Source organism: Vidua macroura, chromosome 2 (genome assembly GCF_024509145.1).
Source record: "Vidua macroura isolate BioBank_ID:100142 chromosome 2, ASM2450914v1, whole genome shotgun sequence".
NCBI classification, from domain to species: Eukaryota; Metazoa; Chordata; class Aves; order Passeriformes; family Viduidae; genus Vidua; species Vidua macroura.
In genome coordinates, this window is record NC_071572.1 from 38,991,569 (window position 1) to 39,005,498 (window position 13,930).

Sequence of the window (13,930 nt, forward strand, 5' to 3'; positions counted from 1 at the left end):
TCTCCCTACAAATTTATCTTCTTAATACTTCAACCAGACTGTGTCTTGGCTTTATTCCGCTGAATGGCTGAATTACCAAACCCAGCATTACTGTTCCTCTACTGTCATGGTCTGTCCTTCTGCCTTTCATGCTGACAACATTAAGTGCTTAAGCAATTACCTTAGAACATTTGTAAAAAACAAAAGTTTTTACACATTCATCTGAAGTGAATAAGCACATCCTGAAACACTGGCATTTTACTATGACCACATACAGTTCCACCACAGAGTGCTGAATAATCCCATTCCAGTACAATTGCTTATTCAATTTGTTTGGATCTTTGATTTGTTTTTATAAACACTAGCTTAAGGTAATGCAATTTTTGTCAACATTGCATTTATTTTCTTGCTCTCATGTATCTACAATGGAGTATAAGATGCTACTTGCAAACAAGACACTAAACAGAATAATTTAGAAACTAATTTATAAACAATTACATACAAAAATGTTCCACAGGCATGAGCCTGAGAAAAATCTCAGTACACTAGCACTATTTAACTGTCAGAGTCTTGTTTGGTAATTCACAGCAATGCCTACCTAAAGAAAAACCACACATCTATCCTTAGTCAACGAAAAGATGGAGAATTTTAGCAGGTTTCAAGGATAATATATATGTTCACTCAATGCACTGAATTTCTTAGAAAATGAGCAGAACTTACAGAAAATGATGAGCCATGCTTTGAAACTGCAACTGGGTAAATTCTACCTCCTAGATGCACAGAGAGCTCCCAGCTACTTCTCTTTGATTTAGCAATAGGAATTCTAAAAAAGAAACAGACAGAAGAAAAAATTTTAACAGAGATTTCATGCTTCTCCCAAGTTAACCAGAAGCACTTGCCTCATAGGATGGTCCTGAAGGATATAAAATATCATTAATCTATAGACACAGTTGGAGAGCATACTTGAAAAAAATATATACTAAATACATTTTTCTGTCAAGCAGCATATAAGGAGAAAATACACTCTTATTTTCTTTCTAGATTTGCCTTGACACACTGGGTATGCTGATAAAGTTATAGGAGGCCCTTGAATGCAGCCAGCACTTGCTGCAGAATTAACTCAAACAGGATGAAAAGCAGATGAGAAAATGGGTTGGCAGGAGAATAGCAACAGTGATAACTGGAGCAGTCTTTTCAAGGGCAAAATACAATCATTATTTCTTTAATCTCATTCTCAGTAAACCTTAACTAAAAGCCAATTACAGACAAAAGATTCAGCCAAACAAGTAATACAAGTAATTTGATAACTAATATACATTTTTAAGTATCTCATCCACAGAGCCCTTCAAGCATACTGAAAAAATAATGATGTATCATCACAGCCCACATGGAGGATTATTCCTGCAGCATTTTGTGACTGCACCATTTATCAAGTAACACAGGAAACCTGAATCTTTTCAACTTAAAAAAGCATGCACCTGGCAGCAAAGGAATGAGAACTGAGCCTCCATTCTTCAAAGTTCAGAGTGAAACATGCAATTTTCAGCTATTTTATTTGAATGTATATTCATTTTCAGTTTCCTCATTCTAACTTGTCGAGTCTCTTCCACTTTGCCGTAACAACTGGTGTCCACAACTATGCTACATCTTTTCTAATGAGTGGTCACCATATATTACCACAAGCAGGCACCACATGGCCTAAAGGGAAGACAGGAAGGTGTGATTTAAACTCCATTAAACAAAAACACATTTTGGTAGAGCTTTTCTTCCACACTGTTTAGATTTTTCTGTAAGAAATCTGTAGAGATAATAATTTTATCACCTTTACATCTCTTTTAAGGATCATTTCTGCTATAACATTAATCTATTGTACATTATAGCACTTACTACAGCTTTTATTGCAGCCTTCAGAGTCTTAAAACCTGTAAACACGTTATGCCACATGCATCCTCCAGAGGATTCAAGTGACCAGTGAACCACATCTCTCCAAAGAGAGTGCTCAGGTTTCCTGTGGAATCAACAGGGAGATGCACCTGTGAGGCCTCTAGAGGCCACAGGAGGAGAAATTATCTGTCCAAGCCAAGGATAATACACTGACTGGCTAAGAATTTCAACAATTATTTTAGAACATCAGGTTTTTAGACATCTGGAACTTAAGAAAGCACAAGTTCAAATACTTAATGAGGCAAGGAGCTTCCAAAAATTGTGCCTTGCCATGTGCCTGAAAAGGGAAAATGGAAATGCTAAATATGGCAGACACAAATAGATTATACTAATCCTTAGTTACTTCTGGATGCAAGCCAAGTAAGACCTACCTCAAATTTCACCAAACACCTTAGCTCACCTCCATCACTACTCGAAAAGTTCACAAGACATATTATATATATTTTAAATAACCTGCTCCTGTACTAACGATGCCACGTGTCACATTTAATACAGTGACAATTGTCAAACAATAAATCTGAGGAATTATCTATGGTTCATTGGGTGCAATGTTATTTCTCAGCAACTCATATTGAAATTCCTGTATGTCACCAAACATTTAGACTGGCTGATAGGAAATGTGACAGACACAGGAGTTCCTGAAGAAGAGGAAGAGGAATTTCCTGCACAGGTAGCAGGCAGCAAGCTAAGAGATGTTTTCATTGCACTTCCTCGTATCAGAGCACCAGTAAGGAGGAATACAGGCAGCAGCTGGTTAGGTTCTCCATGATATTCCACTGCAGTGTAACCAACAGGATTTAGTGGTTTATAGCAATATCATATTTCTTATATTAGAACTAGGACGATATCACAAACTCAGCTTAGTAGATCTGCTTCACTGGTGTCATGAGATTCCTTACAGCCTTGCTGGCACAGCCCTGCTTCATATTGCATTTGACTGGAAGTGACCTCATGAATCTGGCTGCTAGCCATCAAAGGAAAGACAGTCTTGTTCTCCAGCAGGGATTATTTTTGTTCAGTCCTGTCTTGCTGAGCTTTGTCAAGTGTATCTCCAAACAGGATGCATGCCTCTTGAAAGGCACAACTATCATCACTGCTTTGCCTGGGTTTCAAACAGCCACATAATTCCTCTCTCTGCAACACCAATGGCCAGGAAGGCAAAGTCCAGAACTGCATCAAGTATACAGCAAGTTGTACTTCCCTCCTGGAATTACTAGATCCCTTTGCACAGGGACATTTTTCAGCTTGGCCTGTGGTTTTGTAACTATAACTGACACTGGCTAGGACATATACTTACATTAGCTCATGACAATCCTACTTCTTCATTAAACCAAATTCCTTTCAAAGAAATTATCTTGTAGTAGACTCCATTTTGATAGGATTTGCGGGTAGGGAACGTTTACATAAATGAGGATTACGAAGTCCAAAAGTAAGGATCAAACTCTAAAAGTTTGTTGAATATGAAAACGAAGTTGCTCACATCCATGAACTACTTTAGAAATGCAGAAGTTTCTACCAGGCTAGGAAATGAGATTTGTTGAGGGGTTTTCTGTTGTTTTGTGGTGTTTGGGTTTTTTTTTAATCTGAAATGTCCCAGTGCATGGGAAGTTATTTTTGTTCTTGGCCAAGGCTGCTCCCTTAGCTGAGATGAGAAGACTTTTAAGTCCTCCCAAAGAAAGCACCTGAACTCTGCATATATTTCACACTAGTTCACAGAAAACTCTCCAAACTTCTGGCTACTCTCAAAATATAGGAAAAATGTAGAACTTTAAAAATTCTACATAATGGGCTGAAATCCAACATTGTATTCAAAGAAAAAAAATATATCCCACTGAAAATAAAAATAGTGCAATTTTTGCCATCATAAAAGAACCAAAGAAAACACAAGGCACTTCCCTTCCAACCCTAGATTCAGAGTCCACACAGTATATCTTTCCTAGGGTTCAACACGCCCTCCCCTTTTTTCTCCCAGTTTTGGCAAATGACATATCATCCAATAAAATTACTTCATTTGCATATAAAGATCACTGGCTGCAGGAAGAAACACAAGATTCACAGCAAGATGAAAGTGCCAGGTGGATGGGGAGCAGGGCCATGGAGCTGCTGATCCTTGCCAGGAGCATTACACACACAAAGGGACAGAGAGCAAAGGCAGCACCGCAGCCACAACAACAGGAGATAGGTGGAGAAGGGGGTTAGAAACTCCTTCCACACTAAAAAGGGCAGTACTCAATCTCTCCACTCCAAATTGCCTTCTAAGGGGAAGCATCACAAGCATAGGAACACAGCTGAAGAGTGATGGCCTGGCTTTAAGTCATAAAGGCTTTACTCCAAAGCACCAATTACAAAAACATGCAAGCAATTCAACAAGAAAAACAGCACCATTTGCCTGCTTATTTATTTTCAAGTTCTACTGCTGTTTGTTCAACTAGAGATGATGTCTGTGTAGAAATGTATTATGTCCCTTTTACTCCCAAATGCCGTGTGTGGGAGAGGAAGACACTTGAGAATAAGACAGCAACCAAAGCTCCTGGTTTCTTTGCAAGTTTTCAGTGAGGAAAGCAGACAACTGCTAAAAATTTTAGGTCAACACATACTTACTGTGCTCATGGAACACATTCATTAAACTATTATGTAGTCTAGTCAAAAACGAGTAATGAAAGAAAACAGACACTCACAAAAGCAAATCAAGTAATAACACTGCCCTGGCCATTTTGATTGTCACCAATCAATCAGATAGAAGGAACTCAATAAAAACTACAATTTTCTGCAGTTTGTGGCAAATAAACTTCCCTCTCCCTATTACCACTGATGATGTAAATGAGTTAGGATGTCACCAGCTTCTAAAGGATCAGAAAATTGAGTATAGATTTTTTTACTCCCAATTCAAAATATGTGTTCTAATGCTGTGGGGGAAAACACAAATTCCTCTTCACTTCTGATATTTTTGCTGCATAATACTTTATGTAAACAGAGAAATCCCAAACTATCATAACAAATCCTCCTGTTTGAAAGATTACAAGCGTTTGAAAACCACATTATATGACACTCCATAAAGCTGTTTTTCAATTGTGCAATTACCTATTCAGCAGTTAAATAAAAGTGAAATATTGACTTAAAACAATGTTAATGGTCAAAGAATCATTAAGAAATCCTTCATCATAACTTTCACAGCAGGTGGCCTGTAAAATGATCAAGAATAATGTGCTGGATTCTGTAGCCACCAAGGTCAGTTTCTGCATACAAATCTTGCAAAGGGAGAAAAAAAGACCTTCAGAAAGTGGGCCATTCATCTGAACCAAGTTCAGAGAATTTCCAGCACTGTGAAAAGATATGTTATGCAAGCACATAGATGTATTCAGTGGGGGTAGACTGAACCAGCTACATGGAGACTACAAAGGAGCCCTCCCATGGCTCATGAATAAGTCGAGGAAATGATCAGAAAAAAATGCAGAGATGTTTAGACAGATGGCCCACTTAAAATGCCTGGGACAGGGCATAAGCAATTTTAATGAAACTTTAGATCTACCATATAAATTGTTTCTTATTTTCCCTGCCCTCCCCCCACCCCTCCAAAAAAAAAAAAATCAAGAAAGGCAAATAGAAATTTAACAACTCAAACAAGAGCCTATCTTGCAATGAAAAAAAACACCAAACCGTTAAAAAACCCCACAAACCACCACCCCCCCCAAAAAAAAAAACGAAAAAAGGGAAGTAAATCTCACACTTTTGAGCATTATTGGTTTAATAAGTTCATATGCAAAAAAAATATCCTTCAGAGAACCTTCAACTATCAGATGAATATAAAAGCAGGGAATTGATAGATTAAAAGAATTCTAAACAGAAGTGTACTGCCAAACAAAACACAAATCTAAGCTTTAGTATCGGAGTACTTTCAACACTTTCCAACATAAAAGTTCATCATCACACAGAAAAGATAAAAGCAGCATTTTCACAGGATTATTTTAAGAACCAAAAATTATGTGCAAGGAACCTAAGAATCTGGGAATATTTTATTCAGCAATTTGAAGTATTTTCTATATCTATTCACACACATTTTCTACATATATTCAGACTGGTCCGTCTATACATATCATGTGCCCTTTTACATTAAAATAGGTTTTCCTTCTTCCTGTTTTATATGTGCATACATATACGTGTACCCCTTTCACTGTGAATATGAAAATATACCATCATTAGACTAAATTATAGTTCTTCATATGTCATACAAAATAATAACCTCTACTAGCCTGTATGCCAGCTGATCAGACAAAGGCTGAAAGAATTACTCAACAGTTATATCAAAAAGGTTTTACATTACATTTTCTTACATATCACATTGAGATCAATAACAAATACGTATATTTATAGCCTATACTCTATTTGAATAGTGACCACAGGAAAACATGAAATTACATGGAAGATAAACTATAAAATAAAATCAATGCTCTAAAATGATGCCATGGAGTGTATTGTGTACAGCATACATCTGGATGTTCCCTTTTCCTTCAACAGAAGCTTTTCGAGCAATTTGCATTGACATAAGAGCCTACAATCCCGTGATCAACAAAAACCTCCAGTAGTGAAACCTGGATGAGGGCCAAAGAAACAGTTATAAATCTAGGGTGAATTTGGCTGCCCAGACCTTGGAGTATGGCTCAATGTCATTCATCTCCATTTAACTGAGAAATAACCTTGCAAAGAACCTGAGCTCACCCTGGCCGACCCGCTTCCACTGTGGAGATCTCTAAAGGTGCAGGGCTTGGGTCCTGCAAAGAGAGACACCCTAATCCCAGTGTTTTACAGCCAGCATCCTCAGCAGCCTGGCAGGGGCAAGGAACTAGGGGCTCCTCTGCCAAAGCTGTCTCCACAGTTTTAACAAGAAATTATCCTCCAAACATGCAGGCAAACAACAATTCTAAGCCTCTTGAAAGATCTTTCATGGCTCTTTTAGATTTAAATCTATCGGGTATCTATCTGGGGAACTCACCAGCCTACCCTGCTGATGGTAGGAAGGAATGAGAGATTCATGGAGGCTGAGAGAATACATGGAGACTCAGGTTTGCAGCCTGATGATGCATTCTTTGGGACACAAAGTTTTGGCACTTGATTCTAATGACAGGACATTTCTATGCACTTTGCAGCAGTAAACTGTATGAAACACAGTAACCCTGGGAGCTGCCAGTAGAGCCTAAGACCTCTCAGTTTCAGAAAAGGGTCACACTGCCCAGTCCTCCATCAGGCAACCGCATAGCTTGAAAATTTCCAATAAATAAATGTAAAATATATCTGAAACTGATTTCCTCTCCTATGACATGTTAGGGTCTACTTTAGTATTTGGTTTCTGTTGGAAAAAGCAAACATCACAAGCATTGATGCTGGATAAGCGATCCTGCTATTTGTCTCGTTGCAAGCATTTGTGAAATAAGAAGCAAGGAACACTCAAATCAACTGTTCACAAGTACAGAGAAAAGACATTTATTTTTAGTATAATTTACAAGTTTGTTCTTCTAATCTGTTTTTTTAACCATCTTTTATTTACCAAAGATGGAACCACTTGCAAGCAGGTGTTTTTAATCAGATCAGTCAACAATATTGACCTGTGCATGCTAACAACTGTTATGGAGAGAAAAATCTAAAAATCTGTTTGTCATCAAAAAATTTGGGGCTGTTTCTCCTCCAATTAAAGTATCAAATTTCATAACTTTTTTTTTATTTTTATTAAGAGATAACTTTGGGCAGTTGGCAAAACTAATAATAATACTTTATTCCGTAAAAGGAAAACATTAAACGCCCTTTCCTATACAAATTTTCCCTTATATCCTTAAGCAAAGAAACTTATTGTGCAGATATTTAAGAATAGTCTTACAATAATTATCTCACTTTTTTATGTGTAAAGAGCTTCAGAACAGGCTCCTGTGATGCACTAGGGAGGACTAAAGCTCTTCTGTTAACATCATCCAGTAGCAGTTATGTACTTTCATATAACATGGTGGCATTGGGATGTAGCTGCCTGTTGAGCAGTCTGTTTCCTACACCTCCATTCAAAGAAGGGCTGTTCCCACTAATAATGTGCTATTTTTCATTTTGTATTAAGTTTAGAATACTATGCTGTCCACATAAAAAATAGGCAGAAGGAAATGCTAATCTACTAATACAAAAATGAGGTGATGTCTCAGTTTGACAAGGAAATAATCCAATTTTACTTCTACATATAAGACTACTTTTCATACTCTCTTTTTTTGAAACATCCAGGCAAACTTTGTGATAGGTTTGCTGTACTCATCACAGTAGTGAAATCTGCCGACTAATCTTGACTCCAGTCACAAATGGGCATTCAGGTCACAAAACTAGACTAAATCTAATCAGAAATCAAATACATACAGTGAGAGTAAGAGATCCTCACCATGAACAAGATGGTACACTTGTACTGGTACACTCTCTAATGACAGCTAGATTAGTTTTTGAAGAATTCTTTATTCACATGAAGAGATTTTGATCTTAATGACAATTTCTGAAATTGCATTCCCACAAAATTCTAAGTTTGGTGTTTAGCCTAGATATTCAGGGGAAAAAAAAAAAAAAAAAAACAAAAAAAAACCAAAAAAAAACCCCACCTCTGACATTTAAATTCAAGCTCAACCCCTCTTTTTCAGTTGCCCTAGTAAAAGTTATGTTATGAAGTGCTTAATACCTACCAGCTCCTGCCAGCTCAAAGCAAAGAAAATACTGTAAAGCGCAGCATATTTGAAAAATTGTTCTGCAATTGTGGAGGAGAAAATGTGTATTTCAGAATCAAATTTTAGAATTCCATTTTGAAAAAGTCATTGCCTGAGCTGCCTCTATCTTATTAGATAATATCTCCTTGAACAGATTGCCATTTCCCCAACTATCACTGATTTACAAACTTAATCCAAAAAAACCACATTAAACTATCTCTTTCTTATTCAGAGATACACATTTGACCCACAGGCACTAACAACAAACTGAAATACAGTGTTTCTTTAAGGAATAAACTTTTTAAAACCCAATAGAGTGAAACTTTCCAGTACCTGCTGAACTTACTAAAGAAGCGCACTATCAGGAGTGAGAGACAACTACAACACCCAAGGGAAAAGGAAAGACATCAGAATAAAGCTATCTCTGAGGAAATTTGGCAACAGCACAGAGAGCAAGAACACTGGGCCTTCTTTTAAGGCCCACAAGGAACACAGTGTGCAAACTAAGGAATAATTTTAAATTATGCTAGCTAACTAAAATAAAACTCCCAACCTGTCTCAGGTCAAACTGAAAACACCTTTTTAGAGAATACCACCTCCAAAAATCTTTGGGTTTTTTGTTAAGAGCTGTGTATTGAATGCTGTCTTTCCTACGATTTAGTTTCATTTAGGACTCTCACCCTTTTGATCTGCAGTCCCCTTGGAACTAACCAGATTGTATTGCCAGAAGTATGGAATTTCTGCCACATTTTGTAGGACTCACGATTTGACCTGGTCTCTCTAAAGCCTGTCAGATATGCAATAACCAATAGGCAATTGTTTAAAATAGAATTACACTCTCTTTTTTTGTGCATCTTGGAAGACACAATGCTTGCACCAGATTTCAGTAGAGTTCCAGAGTCTTGTAAGAGCTCATCTATCACACAGAGCTTATCACCTCCCACAAACTTGCTGCAGCAGAACCAAGAGTCCATCCAAGAGCTTAACCATCTCATGCCAATGAAATGAATTTGGGAATACAGCTGTATTGAACATGTTTTTCTGCTGTGCTTTCTCCTCTATAAGAGACTTAATTCAGGCAATACATAGAATGTACATTCAGGACGGCCCACAGTCCTGCAGAAGGATGACCAGATTTTCCTTGCTAGCCATCCTACATGCCATAGTGTAAGAAACAGAAGCTGGCCAACAGCTGTGATTCATTTGGAACTCTGGTTTTCTAGACAGTGCCTAGCTTTTCAAACTACATGCACAAGAACTAGTGCTGGGTGACAACACAAGTATCAACGATATATCTACCAAACCACAGGTAAATGTGATTACAGCATTTGGCTAGAAGTACTCAAGCCAGTTTCAACAGGCAATGTCACAGCTACTTCCCACATGTAAGGAATGTGTCATATTTCACGGATTCTAAAGCTTTGTTCTCAGTTTCTTCTGCCCTAGACTCCCATGAAACAGATTAATGCCACTAATTCTGTTCAGTTGAAGAAAAAAAAATCATAGCAGATGAGAAAACCCCCAAAAGTCCATTAAAAATTATATTAGATAACATAAAAAATGCCTATCTCAAACGAGCACTCGTATGTCTTGTCTAGACAACTACAGCACATAGAGCTCAGTGACTCCCATTGCCTTCCATGCATCACCCCCTGCACTTCCAGCTTACATCCGGCACTCACAGCACTGAGCTTTCAGCACCTAATATTAACCATCTTTTCCCTTCTTAACTAATGGAAAGAGAAAGGTACCTCTCACAATGAGTTAGACCTGAAATTGGCTGAACTACTTTTAGGTAATGCTTAGCTATATTTTTTACATTACTTAGGCACTGCAACTCCCGGCCACAGAAATACAGGCATCTAATAATTTAAGAGTGATACATATTCAAAAGATGATAAATATCAATTGCCCTCTATGTATTTTCATGCTTTAAATAAGACATCTGCCATTGTTCATAGTATGGTCTCACAAGTAAAGAGAAGAAAGACAGTAAGAAAAAACTGTGCATAGACTTCCAACTTTGCTAAAGTTATATACATCAAACCTGTATTACAGAATTTGAGAATTATTAAACTAGGGTTGAATGTGAAGGACAAAAAATTTGTAACAGCTAGTGCCTCATTCTCAGTAGTAATATGAAAAATTTTGCCCACTTGTCACCAGATAACACAAGGAAAAATGACGCACCACAGCTTTGGTCACGATGAAGAGACTAATTTATTTTCTCTGACTCCAATCTTTTATAGTTCTCAAAAGGTGCCAGTGGATTGGAGGGTGAACGTGCCACCTCTCCAACGACACTGGACAAACTACCTGTACATCAAATTTCTCCGCCTCTATGAAAGAATGCAAAACAATAGGTTGTTTACAGAAAGTTGTGTGGGAAAGTTCTCTACAAGAATGTAAACTCAGAAGGCTTTAGAAAACTCTTGATAATCAGGGTGACACCCACTAAGCTTTCTGCTGACTAAAGTCAGAATTAAAGAAGCCAGGCTGTGTAGGTGGGATGAACCTCGTTGATAATGGTTGTTTTAGCATAATCATGATCAATACAGGATGGGGACATAAAAATGGCTGTACTGACTGGCCTAAATATCCATCTAGTCTAATATTCAATGATAAACAGCAGAAAGTTAAATAAGGTCTAGGAAGAACATAAGAATATAGTTACACTTCTATAATGTACTTAACTGTAAGTTCCATCTCCTTCCTTTCCTTTTTGCCCAGACAATTAGCACTAATCAGTGCAGTTCAGTAATTCACAAGGCAAAGAATAAATGTGCTAAATGTATGAATAACATAATATATTAAAATGTACTATAAAAGTACATTTTTAAATGCTATGGAAAAAACTATTTTCTTTAAACATTACCTTTTACACATCCAATTTTTATTTAATGAACACAAATACACATAGATGATACTGTAACTCTTACTAACCCAATACACGTTTTTCTGTGACTGTTTCTATTCTATAAACAAATTGTATGTGATCAAAAGGATACTAAAAAGAACATTAGGATTTTTCTGACTCAAAAAACAGACTCATTTTGAACCGAAATGCTAAAACATGAAGTAAAACTGCTGTACAAACATGAGGAAGATCCAAAATATTTTTGAAATACGCTTTCAACTGTAGCGCATGGCAGCTGAAAGAGGATACCAAAGAAGATGTTCAGAACTGGTTCTCACAACTTTGCTTTTAGCCCTAATCCTTCCTGTGCACTCACCTGCTGAGGGAATTCATACACAATATCCATGCTCTTCCTCAGCCCAAAGTTCCTTTGTTTATACCCAACATAATTTCTCTAAAATCCAAATTACTGCAGCCCCTCTGGACCTTCCTAGGGGAGACAAACTAGCCTTGTGTGCTGATTTTGGCTAGGGTAGAGGTAATTCTCTTCATAGTTGGTGGCTGGGGTTAAATCACAGAAGTCCTTATCTCTGAAGAGTTATGCTCCACCCTCTTGTTGCCTTGAACACAACAATTTCTCATTGCAATCCACTTTTTTAAACTGTGAAACAGCAAAATGATATCAGCTCTCACTCCCCCTTGCTTCTGGAAAGACATATATGAATGAGAAAGCTGAGGAAACTGAAAAAAAGTGGGCTGTGGAAAGGTACTACAACACCCAGCATAAGCTTAAATGGCTGTCAGACTGCCAGAATTTGGAAATCACTGAAACAGAGTTGCAGCCTATTTACTCAAAAGGGTTCATTCAAATACTAGTGTTAAGTCTTGGGAAAAGGCAGCCTGTAGTAGAGGCAGGCGTGCAATGTCCAAGATCAAAGAATAGGAAAAAATCACAGTGAATAGAGGACTTAATATTAGTAAGCATCTTTAAATGATTGTGATTTGAGGATACAAGTAACAAGAATAAAGGCTTTGCTGCAGGGGGAGGAGCAGGGCAGGCAAGAAAGAGTTTAAAGAAAAGTGCTCTCACTAGCTCAGGGAGACAAACAGGATAAAGTTGTCTGTGGACATTAACAGTTAGCTGCAGCCAGATGAGCACCTGCTTTAAATTTCAGTGTCTGGTAGAAAAATGGGCAGCAGGGCCTAGAGAAAATCATTACTGTCAACAAGGTATGTCACCATCTCTTCCACCATCATGCCAGAGAGAGGAGATTCAGAAACACATATCAAAACACACAGGGACAAAAGGTTAAAGCCTAGGAACTCAGATATTTTAGAAGTATTTTTTTTTAACTGGAATTAATATGCTAATAATTTATTTGTATCATCTCACTACCATCTGTAGAAAGGCTAATTTTACTAAGCACCACAGAGAGACAGGATAAAGACCTGTCATCTCCTTTCTAAGTCCGTGGGTAAACATCCCTGGTTTCAAAAGAACAAGGTCCTGTGCCGTTCTTTCCTGCCCAGTCTTTCTCACACTACTGGCTTTGAAGATATATGCTAAAGGGAAGCCACAGCCAAAACAAACTCCAAGCACTACATCTAATTACACAGAAAAGAATGGACTGTGAAAGATATTAAAGAATCATCCATAATCATAAAAGAAAAAGTCATATGAGCAGTCTCAACACAGATCTAGGGGAAAATATCCGGGTCTTTGAATACTTATGAAGAAACAACAGAAATCAGTATTAAATATTTTTTACTTAAGGCACCATCTATCCCAAGTATCCCATTTAAAATACAATGGCATATCCATGTAGCTTTCCTTTTAAGATTCACAATACCTCCCAGTCACAAAACCAAAAATATACAGTACCTAAGGCTACCTCTAATGCAGGTAGTAGATGATTGATTTTGAGTTTGCAAATATCAGGGATGAGATTCAACTCCAAGATAGCACATAGCAACACTATTAGCAATGTTACCTCTCAAATAATTCTCCCACTAGAATTGTACATTGTCACAAACCAACAAACAGGTCTGTGGTCTTACATACAAAGAAATGAAAAATATTCCTTTCTTTTAGCATTCCTTGGTAATGCACATACCTGGAATATCTTTAAACAAAAGTTAAGAAAGATCTGCAAGACTTCTGAGACAAAGGTAGGGATTATTTTTTTCCTCAAGAAAATGTCTTTTCAGTATTTTTATTTGAACCCACACACACTAAAATTATACAGAAGAGACCCACTCCTCTGAAAGATGAAAAGAAAGAAGTCTTAGCTCAATCTTGTATGTTTACACTTTTAGTCTTACCCTTAAACAAGACTGAATTGAGCATAACCACACTGAAGGTTTAGCTTCTACACTGGCATATCAAATTTCAAGTCAACAGCTCTTTTATTTAAAATATGTTAGATAAAAA

General features: G+C 37.3%; 1 protein-coding gene across 3 annotated transcripts in view; it reads right to left on the reverse strand.

Moving 5' to 3' along the window:
- Positions 1-13,930, reverse strand: part of PCCA (propionyl-CoA carboxylase subunit alpha) — a 272,572-nt gene that overhangs the window by 104,542 nt on the left and 154,100 nt on the right. For all 3 annotated transcript variants that reach the window (XR_008441592.1, XM_054004588.1, XM_054004591.1), the window contains one exon: positions 700-802. Coding sequence is in view for 2 of the 3 variants with exons in the window: in XM_054004588.1 (XP_053860563.1) it covers positions 700-802 (103 nt within the window). In the remaining variant the exon portion in view is untranslated. The remainder of the gene's footprint in view (positions 1-699; positions 803-13,930) is intronic.